At 39.3% G+C, this 18,203-nt stretch overlaps 1 protein-coding gene and 1 long non-coding RNA gene across 3 annotated transcripts; both read left to right on the top strand.

Moving 5' to 3' along the window:
* The first annotated feature begins 66 nt into the window (after window positions 1–66).
* LOC124274411 lies at window positions 67–7,955 on the top strand. Its single transcript, XR_006897935.1, has 3 exons — window positions 67–1,312; window positions 3,227–3,228; window positions 7,945–7,955. It is a non-coding gene; the product is annotated as an uncharacterized LOC124274411 (long non-coding RNA).
* Window positions 7,956–9,540: 1,585 nt separating this feature from the next.
* LOC124274487 lies at window positions 9,541–10,395 on the top strand. 2 transcript variants are annotated; one of them, XM_046709860.1, is made up of 3 exons: window positions 9,541–9,600; window positions 9,702–10,093; window positions 10,207–10,395. In XM_046709860.1, exons 2-3 carry the CDS (start codon window positions 9,904–9,906, stop codon window positions 10,344–10,346), a joined length of 330 nt encoding a protein of 109 aa, XP_046565816.1. In that variant the 5' UTR covers window positions 9,541–9,600; window positions 9,702–9,903; the 3' UTR covers window positions 10,347–10,395. The 2 variants fall into 2 exon arrangements, with proteins under 2 accessions (XP_046565816.1, XP_046565807.1); XM_046709851.1 differs by lacking the exon at window positions 9,541–9,600 and having other exon boundaries at window positions 9,651–10,093.
* Window positions 10,396–18,203: the final 7,808 nt, after the last annotated feature.

The following is an 18,203-nucleotide window of genomic DNA, read 5'->3' as shown; positions in this document are numbered from 1 at the left end:
TGCATCTGAAGACGATGGTTTCTGCATCTGAAGCCGATGGTTTCTGCATCTGAAGCATCTGAAGCAGCTTCGATGGTTTCTGCATCTGAAGACGCAGCTTCGATGGTTACTGCATCTGAAGAGGCAGCTTCGATGGTTTCTGCATCTGAAGACGCAGCTTCGATGGTTACTGCATCTGAAGACGCAGCTTCAATGGTTTCTGCATCTGAAGTAGGCAGCTTCGATGGTTTCTGCATCTGAAGACGCAGCTACGATGGTTTCTGAATGTGATGAAGATCTGACAAATATTAGACCTTCCCCCCCACTCCCCCATCAGCTCAAGGTTGTCTTTATTGTCTTCTGTGGAATATCTTGTTTTTCATGACATACAATATTGCTTCGAATGTTTGTTTTTAAATACTGTTACTCGTTACTTCTAACAAAAATGGCTATTGTTGAAAGTGATTTCTTTCTAATGACACCATTACTCTTTGCATTGTCCATTAGTGGGAAGATTTTCCTACTGTTTTTATCATGTTACACATTACAGTACGGTTTTGTTAATCGGAGTGTGTTCGGTCTTCTGGCTGGCAAAATGTTTGGAAGTGTTCAAGTGTTCACTTTGAATTTTAGAATTGTGTGAACTTTAGTGGATATTTAGCTATTATAGTACTTGCTGAAAGATTAGACTGATATTAATTACACACCTAGTGAAACTGCAGTGTTGGTAGATTGGTACTTCAAATTTTGACAATCACATTGACCAAAATTCTGGTATCATGTTTCCAGCTGAGACAATTTTTAGACTCAGGTAGATTTGTGAACAAATTTTGTAGGGGTAATCATATCCTTTGCGCTTTGACAGCATGAAATGATTGACAATATACAGAATTATCTAACTCGAAAGAAGTTAAAGACCATCCAAATACCTTCATATCACTGTAGCTACTGTTTCCTGGCGTAACTGTCAATGTGACTATGAAAGAATTGGCTGTAGTGTAACTCAAGTTCTGTCATTTGGTATGCACTTATAAAAGAACAATAACAACTGAAGTTACCATGTGTTTCCAGTTTCCTTGAGAGCATTTTTCACATGCTTCTTAAAATGATTATCATAGCTTACTTTGCTGATTAGTTTGTAATATTTGGTATGTGTGGCTAGTGGTGGGATTAACATGAATGCTCCATTTTTGTTACACAGTTTATTTTATAATTTGACCCTGATCTGGCGTCACACCATCAGGTAAAGGAGTACATTTGGACAGGAATTGAGACGAGACCTCCACCCCACTCCCCCATGCCACTCAGTGGGGATCACTTGTTGTAGGGCACTGTTAGCTTTTACACTCAATTAGCCTTTTTTATTGTTGATATATTATGAATAAATATTTTCATTATTTGTTTTTAGGTTGTCACTGCAGTACAGACAGTTTAGTGTTTCTTCTATAGTTTTGTATTTACCTTTAATGGCGTATTGAACACATGCTCCATGAAGTTCTTGGTTAGAATTGATCTTCAGTAACCCATGCTTGTCGTAAGAGATGACTAACAGGATCGGGTTTTCAGGCTCACTGACATGGTTGACACATGTCATGGTATCCCAATTGCGTATGCTCATGCTGTTAGTCACTGGATTGTGCCCAGACTCGATTATTTACAGACTGCTGGAATATTGCTGAGTGTGGCGTCAAACAACAACAACAACAATTAATTTACTATTGAACACGTACCAGGTCTTGGGCCCCTATAGTATACTAACAAAAAAAAGTAACTGCCTAGCAAAAAATTGCATAAAATAAGTTGTCACTGCCAAATAAGTCTAAATTTACATGCTTGTAAATGTCTTGTAAAGATGAGGTTTACAAGACGTTCACATTTTTGTAAAGATAACATTTACAAAAAAATATATACATGTATCAATTTTGTAAATATTCACAAAGGGAGATAACTGGTGTTTAATGCTAAATATTTTTTCTTCCTTTATAGTGCCATTAGTGTGTTAATATACATCCTGAAACAAAGGGAACTATTCTTTATTATAAAGAGTTTAATATTATTTCCAGAAAAAGGTAGGAGAAAATTGGCTGAAGATTTAAACATTTAGCTAAATATGTAATCATCCCCAGCCGCGCCGTATATAACAACCTGATTTGTATGCATTTCTACTTGTTACAAAGGCGGCTAGGGATGCCTCATCTTTGCGTTTACGAAATATGTTCAAGAAATGACACCGCTGCTGTTTACAAGATTGACACGTATTGTTAAGCCAATAGTCATGGTCCAAAGCTATCATCCCATTTTATAGAAATGGAGATAAAACTTTACCTGCAAATTACAGTGCCATATCACTTCTCATGTATTTGGCAAACTATGCTGTAAGCCATTAAAAACGCAATTGGTATTTGTTGTCCTGAAACTTACAAAAGTTCTATTGAAGATTTTTGTCCTGCGATACAGGATGTAGGGATAAAAGGCTGTTATTCTGGCCCATTTCGAGTTCGAGTCCCGGAGCATTCCTCTCACATGAACTTTGATACTTAAAACTGAACCTTTGACATTTCTCGTAAACACAACCACATTCATGAAACACGTTGTTCACATGCATTACCTGCACCCAGGCCCTGTAAAAGCACAAGGAATTGTGGAACTCAATCACTTTGAGAAAATGCCACACTTGACACAAGACGAAAGGAATCAGGTTATCGGTATGGTCAGCCAAGGTGCTTCAGATGTGATGATTGCCAGGCACTTTAATGTGCATCCATCCACTGTAAGTCGACTCAGACAACGTTTTCGGGCTACCGGAAGTGTTGCTGATCGTCCGCGACCTGGTGCGCCACCTGTGATAAAAGCTCGACAAAACCGAATATCCGAGTTTCACACTTGTGAAATCAGTTCCAAACAGCTGATGATTAGGCAAGGAGCACAATGTCATTTCAGCGCCCAAAAGGTGCAAGGATGCCTTGCTGCCTTCAACATCCGGTGTCGTCACCCGTACCGTGGTTCAACCTTATTGCATCGCCACAGACTTGCCAGACAGGGATGGGCAGCAAATGGGGCCAATCTTGGCAACAGGACATGGCCAGATGTCATTTTTTTCAGATGAATCCAGGTTTAACTTATCAACAGATTTATCGACTAAAGGAGAAAGACTTGCGCCAAACTGTGTCCTTGAACATGATCGTTTTGGAGGGGGTGGTGTCATGATCAGACCACAGACCATCAGAGGCTGCAGACCATCCAACAGCTGTTCCTGAGAAATTTGTGTCTTTGAATGCCCCAAAGACTGCGAGCATGTCTTGCAGCGCACGGTGGACACACACGATATTGACTGCAAGTGACCCCTCCTTTGTGTGATGTCTTTGCGTCACTGATGTTGTTGTTTACTGGAGGGGCGGTGGGGTAGCCTAATGGTTAAAGCGTTGGCTCGTCACGCCGAAGACCTGGGTTCGATTCCCCACATGGGCACAATGTGTTAAGCCCATTTCTGGTGTCCCCAGCCGTGATATTGCTGAAATATTGCTAAAATTGCGTAAAACTAAACTCACGCACTCATTTTACTGGACATTTTCAGATGAAATTATTCACAGATGTTCACTGAAAACATATCTGCCAGTTAGGTTTATATATGTTGAAATTAGTGCGAGTAAAGAAAGTATGAATGTCAAATTGCATTTTTAAGGGCTTTCAGTATATATACTAATATCTTAACAATAGACTTGTATTCTGGGCTGAGTGCTGCAATACAATTAAAGACGAACAACCTGGTTTCAGATTAGGATACTCTACCATTGATAATATCTTTACCATACAGGCCCTTGTCAGTAAATACCTCCCAAAAAAAAAAAAGCTCTGGTATCTATTCAAAAAGAACGGACTTGGTTCAAAAATGGATAAAGTTTTGCGGTCTGTGTACCAAAATGTGAGAGCATGTGTTCGTTCATCAAATAATGTAAACACAGAAGTATTTGAATGTCCTCTAGGGGTATGGCAAGGTTGTGTTCTTAGTCCATTTCTGTTCTCATTTTTCATTAATAAATTGGTCGATGAAATCACGTCCACTTGTACAAGGGGCGTTCAGTTATTGCCTGACTTACTTGAGCTGTTCCTTCTTTTATTTGCTGATGATGTTCTGTTTTCTGTTAATTAGACTCCAAGAGCAAATTGATATTTTAGAGAATTACTGCGAAACATGGAGTCTCCAAGTAGATTTAAACAAGACAAGTATTGTTGTATTTAAACATGGGGGGCAGACTTTCTAGAACGGAAAAGTGGATCTACAAACTTGCTCCAATTAAAGTTTCATCATCATACAATTACCTTGGTATGCTATTTACCAGAAATCTCACTTGGCAGGCATCTTTTAACAATTTGACTCTCAAAGCTAAGAAGGCTCTAATAACTGTTCAGCGTAGTTTAAGTTCGAAAATCTCTCATATGAACTATGTTTTTAAAGTCTTTGATACTAAAATGCTGCCAAAGGTTTAAAAGCATTGAAAAAATAGTTGCAAGCATGTAAACGATTTCTGGGCATCCGCAGATCAGCAACTAGTGATATTGTATTGGGTGAATGCGGAAGATACCCAATCAATATCTTGGCACTGAAACGTTCTGTTTTATATTGGTTGAATCATCTCAATGCGTCCTCACCACTATCCCTTAAAAGCCTTTAACATGTTAATGTATTTGGTTGAAAATGCAAATGAAGGTAGAAATAAACATAACTGCGCTATGTTAATTAAAAATACATTGTTCCATCTTGGTCTTGGATGTGCATGGGTTGGACAGGGAGTTGGGGATGCTACAGCTTTTTTATCCATTGTTTAACAACGATGCAAGGATTGCTTTCAGCATGAGTAGACAAGAAATATTCAAACTGGGAAATGTTCATACTCGTATTCTTTGTTTAAACAACATTTTGTGTGTGAAAAGTATTTAACAGTTGTAAATATAAGGGCATTAGGAGTATCGCAGTTTGGATGTGGTTATTATGATTTAATGTACATTTTTAACGAATATGTCATGCTACTGAGAACCAATCTTGCAAAATGTGACGGATATTACTGAAGATGAATACCATGTCCTTCTGATCTGTCCACTGGGCGGTGGGGTAGCCTAGTGGTTAAAGCGTTGGCTCGTCACGCCGAAGACCCGGGTTCGAATCCCCACATGGGTACAATGTGTGAAGCCCATTTCTGGTGTCCCCTGCCGTGATGTTGCTGGAATATTGCTAAAAGCGGTGTAAAACCTCAGTCAGTCAGTCTGATCTGTCCACAGTATGAAGATCTAAGGAGCTATTATACACCATCTACGTAAAGGTCCTGTCCCACATTTTACAAATTCTGTATACTAATGTCAACCGAAAATGTACAGCTACTTCAGAATATTGCCATGTTTATACACCAATCACTGTTAAAACACAAACGCGTTTGTGCCACTCACCCATTATAACTGTTTTTACGTGTACTATTGGCCTCTGGCCTACAGTTCAGAGAGCGGAAGGTCACGGGTTCGATCCCCGACCGCGTCATACCAAAAGACGTTAAAATATGGTACTTGTTGGTCCCTGCCTGGCGCTCGGCATTAATGGGTACAACAAGGACTGGTTGGCTCGGAGTCAGTATACTGTGTCTGAGTTCGGTATTCATGCTTCACTGCGGCATGGTATCTCAGTGAGCTAGCACTATAAAACCAGCTTAAGTCTGGGCTAGTACAAGCAGCCGCACATACACATACACACGCATGCACGTCGTCATATGAGCGAAATATTCTTAAGCACGACGTTAAACCCAATTTCACCTGACCTCACCTACAGTTCAGAAATAAAAAAGAAGTGTTCTGTTAACTTTGAAATAAAGGTGAATTAAATGTTGTTCCATAGTCAATTTTCCAATGTTGATGAAAATGGCATCATACAGAAGTTTGTTTCACATTTTTGGTAATCCTGTATTTTATGCAAATGAAATAATTCAATACCGAACACATAATGTCATGCTTCTCTCAGTGAGTTAAGAAATGTATTTCAATGTGTTTCAAATTAATTAGATATTTCCTTTTCCTCAAAACAGAATTCACAAATTATGTGTGCGTGCGCATGCACTTATATATAACATCTAAACTATAGAGCTCGAAATTGGACTGATGAAAGCTAATAAGCATACAATACTCAATGAAACGCTGATCATAATCACATCAGACCAACTTTTGCAAATTTATGTCCTAAAAATAAAAATAGAAAGTTTTTTAGCACACTATCATTAACTTTTTGATACAGATCACTATTTGTTACGAGGGAGGGATGGAAAAAGAGGAACAGATAGGTGTACGCGAAACACTTGCAAAGTGTCGACAAAGTTATTGATTCATTAACTGTGCTGTGTCGTCTCCGCCTTTTCTCTCACATGATGCATCTACACTTTACTGTAAATTATTGGAAAACATCAATTTTGTTTATAGTTTTTGGTGGTTCAAAAAAGAAATATGTGTGAACAGATACTAATAAATAGTTCACCCAAATAATGTGTCAAAGATTACAAGTATCTTGGAATATATTCTAGGTAATATATGTTCTTGGTAAAAGTCGAATCTTTTCAATAAACAACCAATTATATGTCTTTGATCAGATGGTTAAGCCAGTTCTGTTGCATGACTGCTAAACCTGGGGTTTTGAAAACTGTAAAGTTGTCGAATCTGTTTTTACGCAAATTACTGCCTGTTAGACATGCAGGCCAGTACACATGCTATATGGTGAAGCTGGAAGGGCACCCCCAATTTACTCTATCAAATGCTGTATGGTATTCCTATCTGGCAAAGAACAAAAGATGACCAGAAGTTTATACCAAATGTTTTATAATGAAAGTAGTATACAGAATGGGGGTTCTGTTACAGGCCAACTAAGAGCGTCATTATATGCCAATTCCGCTCCCAGCCCCAAGTATAAATTAACGATTTCGAGCAGAGGCATCATTCGATGCACAGCCCAGACCCTCATTTTCGCTCGACATGCGCCTTAGAAGCTCCCCCCCAATGTCAGTGGGGGTTCTGTTACAGGCCAACTAAGAGCGTCATTATATGCCAATTCCACTCCCAGCCCCAAGTATAAATTAACGATTTCAAGCAGAGGCATCACTCAATGTACAGCCCTAGACCCCAGTGGTGGGCCTTAGAAACTCCCACCCACTGACGTGGGGGGTTCAGTGGTTTATGAGCATGTGCCCGTACGCGTAAGTCGTGACGCCGTCGGCGGCGATCCACCGTTTGGTATCCAAGGGCGACAGCGACGTCTTGTTGAGGGTGATGCCGTAGATGTGTTTGTCGCTTCTCAACGCATTCATTCGGTGTTGGAACGTCTTATAGCCAAGCATTTGCTAAGTATTTGCTAAGTATTTGCTAAGCATTTGCTAAGTATTTGCTAAGCATTGCTAAGCATTGTTAGAAGTTTACGGGGGAGGATTGGGATTCCCATATAGACATATAGGAAGTATGGGTATATATATGCCCAGGTAAAAACAACCATGCCACCAAGAAGAGATTTGTCTTCAGACAAGATCCAAGAAATACGCTCACTTCGAGGGGTGCTCCCAGCAAGCGAGGTCAAAAAGCGCTTCGGTATTGCATCCACAAGACTACAACATATGGCGAGATCCGATGGAGGAAACCATACCACCACCGCCAGTCGAAGAAGAAGTGCCACCACCAGAAGTATCGTTGCCGGTGACCGAACTATTACCACAAAAGGTGACTCGGGATAGATCGAAAGTAGCAATACCCGATAGTATGTTTCCAACCATCCAGGACTTCTACAACTGCCTGGGGAACATCGAGACTCGTGCGAGGCAAACGACAAATATGTTGGTTGACGTCTTGTCTAGGCCGGACATCGACGACGACAACGAGGATGATTCCAAACTCCTCTGCGAGGAAATAGAGGAAGAACAAGAAGAGACCCATTTCGATATACAGAAGGTAGGGCAGATGGTGGAATCGACCCAAAGATGCGTTTGTGCGTTTGAACAACTACAGAGCAAGATATCAAGAGAGGTTGATTGGTCATGTTTTTGTTGACATTTAACTTCATCTTAAATTACGACCTTCACTTTCATTACTTTGTAAGTTTAATTTGATAATTTGCAGCGGGGGATTATGTCACCTTAATGACAGTGCTTGTTCAAAGCTGAATTTGACATACATCCCTTTCTCCTTGGTTCTTAAATTCCTTTTGTTTAGAATTTTCTGCCTTCTTTCCTGAAAACTAAATCTTCCAAGTAAAACAACCCGCCATCCTATGTACTCTTAATTGTATATTCGTATCTATCTCAAACAACTCGTCTCCGTGTATGTACCCCAGCGAAGTCTCCGATCCTCCTCTGACTCTCCTCATCCAACACATATCTCCAAACCAACTGTCTGACCGAACCTTTTCCTTTGGAACTCGTTTCCACAGGAAATCAGGAACACTTCATCGAAAGAAACTTTCAAATCTCTGCTAAAGACCCATCTGTTCACTGCTGCCTTTCTGTAAAAGCAGAGACCATATAATAGACTTACCCCTTCTACATGCAGCCCAGACAGCGAATGGGACTTCTCCCAGGAAACGCTGCCTAGTCGAACCCACCAAGAACTTTCCAGAGAATATGAAGGCTCCCCAACACTGCAGCCTTCTGCATTACCCAGGTGCCAGAAGGGCTGTGCTTCCAGTGGAGAACCTGGGCACTCTCCTGATCTGCGCCAAGAGATCAGGAGGTACCAAACCGGGTTGTAGTCAAAAGGGCCGAAGGAGAAAAGGGCCGAAAGAAAAAGTCATAAGGGCCGAGGCTAAAAGTCAAATGGGCCGAAATGAAAAGTCGAAAAACGGGCGAAAATTAAATAAAATTTAATAAATAATAATTTAATAAATTACGTAGTAAATTAGTATTAATAGTGTTTAGTTTGTTAATTTTGTTATTTTCAATGGAATTTGAACATGAGACTCGGTGTCAGGACTAATCCGTATGGGATGTTTGTTTTTGTTGTTGTTGTCGACTCAGTGTCTTAACTAATGAACTCACTTCAATTGACAATATGGTATATAACCTGCTTCCCAACATACAACATTCACAACACTAACCATGGCTGTCCAGTGTGCGCAGTGCTCTAAGACTATAAGAAGAAATCAGCATGCCTTCAAGTGTGATCAATGTCAGTCATGGACACACAGGATTTGTGGCACAGGGATGACTCATAGCGGCTACCTAGACTTATGCAGAAGTGGGGAAGAATTTAATTTCTTGTGACATTTATGCAAGACAAATATTCCCAACTTCACTCTCCAGTTGGATTCTTCAATAGATGCTCCATCAGTTGCTTTCGATGACACTCTTGAAGTTCAGGAAGTGTAAGTATATCTAACATCATAATGTATAACATATAACTTAATGCCGATCAAACAATTATATCTATTATATATTTTCAAGTTTATGTATTTAATAACACAATTTTTTTTGACATGACAGATCAATGGAGCAGGATATTCTTGCGGAGGAGCGGGAGGTGGAAGATCCTCCATACACGTTGGTATCCGACAGCTCACAGAAATCAAAACCCAAGCTGGTAGCCAGGAATGGATTCACCTACGTAATAAAGGTTTTGTTATATCTTAATCCTTTTATATCAACCATACTATACCTGGATATTTCTGTATTGTTTTTGACGTTATATTAACGTTATTTAATTACATCTTTCAGGAGGTCACTCAGAATAAGATTTACTACAGATGTAGCAAACGTCCCTGTAAGGCAACTGTTGCCGAGACCAAATCAACAGGAGACAGAGCGCCAGGCAAACATAACCACAGCCACACAGCAGAGGCAATACTCATATTCCTTTTTCCGTTTCTAGAGAGCGTATCGCGAGAACAATGCAGTTCCTAAATTCATCAGGAAGCTGATGGCTTTGGCCATTCTTCCAGCGGCACACATCAGACCGGTCTTCCGTCAGCTGAAGATGAGAGCGTCGTCACAGAAGCTGGTTGATCTCTGTGACTACATGGAGCGACAGTGGATGAGTCACTCCATCTTCACAGTGGTCAGTTGGTGTGTATTCAACCAGTCAGTCCGCACCAACAACAATGTTGAAGGTATGTATAGTTAGTCATTCAATCGAAAAATGATTAAATTCGATATTTAAATGTCAAAATCGATAATATTTAACACAACAATATAAATTATGTAACAATTTTTTAAATTTTAGGTTGGCATCGCCGGATGAATGTGCAGACATCAGATCAACAACTGGGACTGTACAAGCTGATCCAGCTCTCCATAAAGAAGCCAGTCTCCTGCCGCTCCACGCCCAGCTCCTCCATGATGGAAAACTCACAAGATTTGTGAAGAAGTCGGCGTCTGCTGACCAGGCTGAAATCTTTGCTGCTTGGCGGCTGTACAACTGCGCTACTGACAATGTGTTCCAGAGTGTATGCCCCAAGTGTGTTTGAATGAACGAATGAACAGTGTGTCAATTATGAAGTTGTGTGAATTATGAAATTATGAAGTTGTGTGAATTATGAAGTTGTGTGAATTATGAACGAATGAACTTGTGTGAATTATGAACGAATGAACTTGTGTAAATTGCCATAGTGTTATTGTTGTTAATTATGTGAACTTGTGTTGATTAAATATATGTATTGCCATTATATGAAAACCTGGCTACATGCTTTATTAATGTTATGCTGATATTATACTATATGTGTCAATAAATAATGTAAAACCTTTCTAATCTTTTTTCTGTTCGGCCCATTTGACTTTCACCTCGGCCCTTTTGACTTTTTGTCACGGCCCTTTTGACTTTCACCTCGGCCCTTTTGACTTTTTCCATCGGCCCTTTTGACTGGTTCCCTACCAAACCAAGGGCACCGAGAACAATGGGGAGCCTGACGACAGTGGACTTGGGATGCAAACTAGACATTTCAAAGGCGAGGTCCACATATTTAGCATGTTTTTCCTGAATCTTGCTAATCATGCTGCTGCCAAAAGGAACAGAAAATTCAATGATCTAAATAAATTCATTAGCTTTATCAAAAAGGACAAGATCAGGCTTGTTGCCTGGAATTCTTCTGAGACTGTATATAGGCTTATTCCACAGAAGTTCAAAGCTGTCATTTTCCATGACGCCCTGGACATGTTCAGGGTCATTCCATGGATGGACCTCAGTGTCAAAGCCACAGGCATGGCGAAGGCGATAGTAAAAGTAACGAGCCATGCCATCATGTTTAAGATATACTGTTTGTGCCAAGGAAGGTGTTGGACAGTCTCTGTAAATTCATTGCATATGATTAATATTACTATTATTTTATTATTATCTCTTATGCCAAGTATCCCGAGTTCTGTTCTACCATACTGAAGTTAATTTACAGATTTATCAATCAGCTGTTCAATCAGCATCCAATCAACCTGTTTACAATTTGTTGATCTTACTCTCTCTGGTTGGACCCATCCAACTGTGTGCACCTTCCTACATTACCTGTCGTTATTGTTAATCTGCAGCTTATGATTTCAAACCAACTGTCAAAAGTTATACTCGGGACCTCATGCTATAAAGGTGGGACACCCAAGTAGGAAGAACTAAACTTCATGAATAGAGCCAACAATTGGTTATACCTATATAGTCCTTGATGTCTAATTGGACACATGAATAGGTGTTGGGCTCCCAATTGATTCGAAGACACTCTCCGATATAGTCTCTATTGCTAAGCAAACTCAACAGTATTTTGAATGTCAAGTTTAGGGAAAATTGGCATCGGAAGAGTCCATTGGCCAGGGAGCGGACTGTGGTGGAGGCAGTACTGGTGTTTTGTTCAATACTCCACGCCGACTTGTCACATGCTATTGGAACAACACATCTTCACTATCAAACATTGTATTTCAAAATATTTCTGTGTTACACATTCACAAACAAAGGTCCATTTTTCTCCTTGAATTGTCTCATTTGAAGTCAATTCCCAAATGAATGTATGATTTATATGAAATATAAACGAGTTGAAATAGTTTCAGCCTCTATTAATAACTGACAAGAAACTTGAAACAAAGATCAAGTAAACAGTTAAAACATAAACTCAATCAAGCTGCAAATCTGCACCCAAACTATAAAAAATACAAAACAACATAAATATTCAATAAAAATAAAGTCAATTACTAAACCATCGATAGTCACACATACAAACAATGCATCGATTAATTCAATAATTGCTATCGGAGACTCAACAATTGCAATCCATCGATAGTTCGATGCAGCGTTACAGCTATAATGACTGGGGTGTCGGTGCTGATCACAACACGATTCGACATGTACTGTCAAACATGTCATCCGGTCATGAATCAGTGAGAACCAGGATATTCAGGGGCAGTTATGTATGTGTTTAGCTCAGCCAATGAGCGTAGATGGAAAATAGAACTTTTCGATAATTGCTCATTTGCATTTACGGTTTCTGAAATGGAGAATCCAACTAATACCATGTCAACCATTGTTCTGGTTCTTGGTATAATTTCTTCAACCTAATCAGTGGGACATTAGGAAGGGTGGATGCCCATCAGATGCCGTTATTTGAAAAATATCCCCGGTAGTTCATGACTGATTGTAATAAAGTATCCCAGCAGTGTAGGCTTTTTAAGATTTTCATATGTTTGTATCGTATAGTGACTAATCCAATTTGATCCTATTTCTGTGTTTGTTACCTCGATATTTAATCATGTAAAAATGAGATGTCTATTACGTATGCTATGATATCAAAAACACACATTTGACATATTTGATTCCATAAAGTAAACAACCCCACTTTGCCATTGCAAAAGTAATCTGAAATTTTACTTAGGTACTTATCAGCTGAGTTACAAAACAAACATCGGTCAAATGATTAACCGATAACACGCTGATTGATTAATTGCTTTCATCCTGCACAGCCTAAATAGCATTTATTCTCAGACTGGCGGATGTTCGCAACAGGGCGCCGCCATTTTTAAAAATCGTGACGTCACGGGCTAAAGTCTGTTAAAGAATTAATGAGATTATGGTTGGTTTTCATCTCCATAGCGATTTCTTCCACGGAAGCGAGGTGGGGGGTCGAAATGACAATACTGCGCGATATATTTCTTGCTACATTCACGTGGTTAACGTCCACTCACCAGTATGTAGATACTAGTCAATGTACGTCTTTCTATTTGGTCTTATAATCCTAACTAGTTCATTATCATACTTGTATGCATTTTGAAACTTTAATAAAAAAGTAGGCAATCTGCTGATACTTATAGTGAATTTATAACAGGACTGTAATATCTAGACATTTTATAGTTTGCCAATGTGAATCATAATTCGCACACACACCATAGTGTATGTTGTCTCATTGTCTGTCTCATTACACTTCACGGCGAAAACAATGATACTATTGAATGCTACGACAAATGAATAAAAACAAAATGCAAATATTAAAACTAAATCAGATTAAAGTTATAGGAACAATGTCATGCTATTACCTTGTTCGAGGAATGTATCCATCAATATCCACATAAACGAGCTATTCATCTGCAGCTGTTCCAAGTGATGTGTCTTTTAACAGTCTAATATGCGAAAAAGTGATATATCGTTTCAGGTTTTCACATTGGTGTATAGTCTCATTGGTCACCCAAGATAGCACACCTGGCAACTAACTGCATGATGTCCGCCATTCTTTAAAAAGAAGTAATTTAGTTATCCAGTTATGAGCAATCAATCACTGTATTGACGGTTAATCCTTTGAAAGAAGGACGTTGTTTTATACAGACACTTTACGACAGGGTGTATTCAGTATAGATTAGTAAATCTACATACATAAACACTACCTTTTGACAAAACGCCGTGCAAGATAAAAGTAATTAATCAATCAGCGTGTTATCGGTTAATCCTTTGATCAATGTTTGTTTTTGTAACTCGGCTGATAATTTTTCTCGCTGCACTTCCATGCGCATATTACATAGCATGTAACACATTTTCAACATCAGACTTTTATTTATAATGTTGAGTATTTACTGCAGACACAAGAAATGCCAAATGGAACATTTGTCGGGTAATCTAAGTGGTGTTACCACTAATTATACCTGTTATTAATTCATTAACTGACCATCAAGTGAATGATGACAAATAACGTGTAGGTTTATACCAACTAACCCGGGTTACAACAAGGGAGTATGAATTGCTGTATTGCTTGTCAAAACTTTATGGGCCGACACTGTTTTGAGAATACGAACAGAACGTCGTTGTTGCATGAGAAATACATATAAGCATTTGCTGTGTCCTAAAACTGTATGTACCTATTTACCTAAGTACATTTTCAGATTCTTATAGCAATGGCAAAGAGGGGTTGTTTAGTTTACGGATTCAAATGAATCAAATGTCAATTTTTTAATGTCATACTGAATAGACGTCGTATTTCTACATGACATGATTAAATATCGAGGTGAAAACACAGAAATGGGATCCATCAATTATACCATCCAGGCATTAGAAAACCTGAAAAAGCCTACACTGCTTTGATACTTTATTACAATCAAACAAGAACTACAGGGGATATTTTCAAATAACGGCATCTGATGGGCATCCACCTTTCCTAATGTCGCACTGTTTAGGTTGAAGAAATTAATCGTGTCCGTGATGAGCGAGGCTGATCATCGTTTTCACGTCTGGCTCGAACAAATAAGGCCTAGCGACACCAAGCGATTTTGACAGAATCGTCTATGAAAACAAGTTGTAACTCGGAAGCTAGGCAAAGCAGGTGACAAGATTAAATGACAGTAGATTGTGAGAACATATAGCTTTCATTTTTCACAACAACTGTCATATTTCAGGTTCATACAAACCTGTAAACAAGATAATTTACCCCCTGAAATGTACATGAATTCTACATCGGCCCCCTCTGATTGGTTGAAATTTCGTTCGCGGGAGAGAATTGTGCACTCTTGGCCAAAAGGTCGATTTAAGTTAATAAAGATCGAAATGAGTAGTTTTAATGACGGGGTTTCATTTATAACGATGCCAATTAGTGATTTATGTATTTGTACCCCTCCAGAGTGTATTTGTACCCCCCTAGAGTATATGTGATCTTTAATTCTTTCCCTTTCATTCTTCCCCTTTCATTCTTCCCCTTTCATTCTTCCCTTTTCATCCTTCCCCTTTCATCCTTTTCGGAAATATATTTATTCATTTTCCAACACCAAGCGAAATTATTATGACAGAAACTATATTCTTTAGAACAGGTTAACTAACATTGATATTAATTCAGTAAAGATATATTCAGTACATATATGGGGGTGGGGGGTTGGGGTGGTGTTAGCCTAGTGGTTAAATCGTTGGCTCGTCACGCCGAAGACCCGGGTTCGAATCCCCACATGGGTACACTGTGTGAAGCCCGTTTCTGGTGTCCCCCGCCGTGATGTTGCTGGAGTATTGCTAAAAGCGGCGTAAAACCAAACTCAGTCAGTACATATATACCCAAGATCATTTTCGTGGCTCATTACATTAATGATCTCTGTGGGACAATGTACAGGAGAGCTTCCTAAGGCAGATATTGTGAGAACTCTTTGTGGCTCCTACTGATACATCCGTGTTGGTGTGGTGACTTTGTTAGCTCTATTCTACATGTACATTCTTTGTTACTCTGCTTCTATGCTCTCCTATTAGACCCAGTATGAACCCAAACAAAAGCAATGTGGCTGGCGAATGGCGCAATGCTTTGGGCGTGCGATGTTCACAAAACAGGTTGCCATATAATATGAATGACGTTGCTGTATTTTCTAGTGGGTGAGTGAGTGAAACAAGGTTATTCCACATCTCAAATATAACATAAGTGGTTGAGTGAGTGGAAGAAGTCTATTTTGCTCGGCGAATATAGCACGTGTTAGTGAGTGAAACAAGGTTATTTCGCATGGTAAATATAACAGATGTGGGTTAGTGAGTAAATAGTGTGATATTTCAACACCAGACAGTTTGTCTTAAGGTACAGACATTTGTATGTAGGTACAGAATGTGATGTTATAGCACCAGTCATTTTGTCTTAAGGTACAGACATTTGTATGTAGGTACAGAATGTGATGTTATAACACCAGTCATTTTGTCTTAAGGTACAGATATTTGTATGTGGGTACAGAATTGATGTTATAACACCAGTCATTTTGTCTTAAGGTACAGACATTTGTATGTAGGTACAGAATGTGATGTTATAGCACCAGGCATTTTGTCTTAAGGTACAGACATTTGTATGTAGGTACAGAATGTGATGTTATAACACCAGACATTTTGTATTTAGGTACACAATGTGATGTTATAACACCAGACCATTTGTCTTATGGTACAGAATGTGATGTTATAGCACCATATATTTTGTCTTAAGGTACACAATGTGATGTTATAACACCAGACATTTTGTTTTAAGGTACAGAATGTGATGTTATAACACCAGACAGTTTGTATGTAGGTACAGAATGTGATGTTATAACACCATACATTTTGTATGTAGGTACAGAATGTGATGTTATAACACCATACATTTTGTAGATACAGAATGTGATGTTATAACACCATACATTTTGTCTGTAGGTACAGAATGTGATGTTATAACACCAGTCATTTTGTCAGTAGGTACAGACCGATGTTATAACACCAGACCATTTGTCTGTAGGTACAGAATGTGATGTTATAACACCAGACCATTTGTCGTAGGTACAGAATGTGATGTTATAACACCAGACCATTTGTCGTAGGTACAGAATGTGAAGTTATAACACCAGACAATTTGTCTTAAGGTATACGTGTGCTATTACAACACCAGGTGGTGTCTCATGTGCTTTTGAATTTACAAACACGGGCAAGGCAGATCATTACTACACCTGAAAAACAAAGGAAGATATTGAAAATATCAAACTTGGAAATTGTATCTAACATTGATAGTGATATTGTTTTATATGAGTATTATACAGCGCTATAATCCATCCCATCTACATGCTCAAACCGCTTTGTATTCCCTCCATCACTGGATGTCAATCTCAACGGAACATCGTATTTTCAATCTCAACTCCCAAGGAATCCTACAACACGTGCAGCCACGAGGCGCACCAAGTTAATGTGGCTCTCCCATCGCTATGGGGTACCCATTCACAGCTAGGTGGACTGGGACACATAGTCACAGTATTTTGTCCAAGTTTTACTGCACGTTGCTGTACCCACAGCTAGGTGTTTGCACGTATTCGTGTGGCCCGCATCTGGTCATTTACCAACGGATTCGTGGGTTCTGTTAAGTGTACAGGGTTGTGTACTGTACACTAGGGGTTGTGTACTGTACACTAGGGGTTGTGACAACACTGCACACAGAGCTGACTCCAAGGTTTTCACACCCGGCTCGACCCCGGCACCTCAAGCTCGCTGGATCACTAGCCTGGCGCCTTAGACAGCTCGCCCACCCCCTATATGAGGATGTTGGTCTATTTTCTAGTAGGTGAGTGAGTGAAACACGGTTATTTGACATCTCAAATACAGCGTAAGTGGTTGAGTGAATGGATCAAGTCTTTGTTGCACGGCGAATATAGCACGTGTGAGTGAAATTCTACACCAGACCATTTGTCTGTAGGTACAGGATGTGATGTTATAACACCTGACATTTTGTCTGTAGGTACAGGATGTGATGTTATAACACCGGGCATTTTGTCTGTACGTACAGGATGTGATGTTATAACACCTGACAATTTGTCTGTAGGTACAGGATGTGATGTTATAACACCGGGCATTTTGTCTGTAGGTACATGATGTGATGTTATAATACCTGACATTTTGTCTGAAGGTACAGGATGTGATGTTATAACACCTGACATTTTGTCTGTAGGTACAGGATGTGATGTTATAACACCTGACATTTTGTCTGTAGGTACATGATGTGATGTTATAATACCTGACATTTTGTCTGTAGGTACAGGATGTGATGTTATAACACCTGACATTTTGTCTGTAGGTACAGGATGTGATGTTATAACACCTGCCATTTTGTCTGTAGGTACATGATGTGATGTTATAACACCTGACATTTTGTCTGTAGGTACATGATGTGATGTTATAATACCTGACATTTTGTCTGAAGGTACAGGATGTGATGTTATAACACCTGACATTTTGTCTGTAGGTACAGGATGTGATGTTATAACACCTGAGAATCAAATAAGGTTTTGTGTAATCAC

The sequence above is a fragment of the Haliotis rubra genome, unplaced genomic scaffold, assembly GCF_003918875.1.
Source record: "Haliotis rubra isolate DU_JTF1 unplaced genomic scaffold, ASM391887v1 Scf104, whole genome shotgun sequence".
Lineage (NCBI taxonomy): Eukaryota > Metazoa > Mollusca > Gastropoda > Lepetellida > Haliotidae > Haliotis > Haliotis rubra.
Note: the sequence above shows the minus strand (reverse complement) of the source record. Positions and strands in the feature narration are given on the sequence as shown.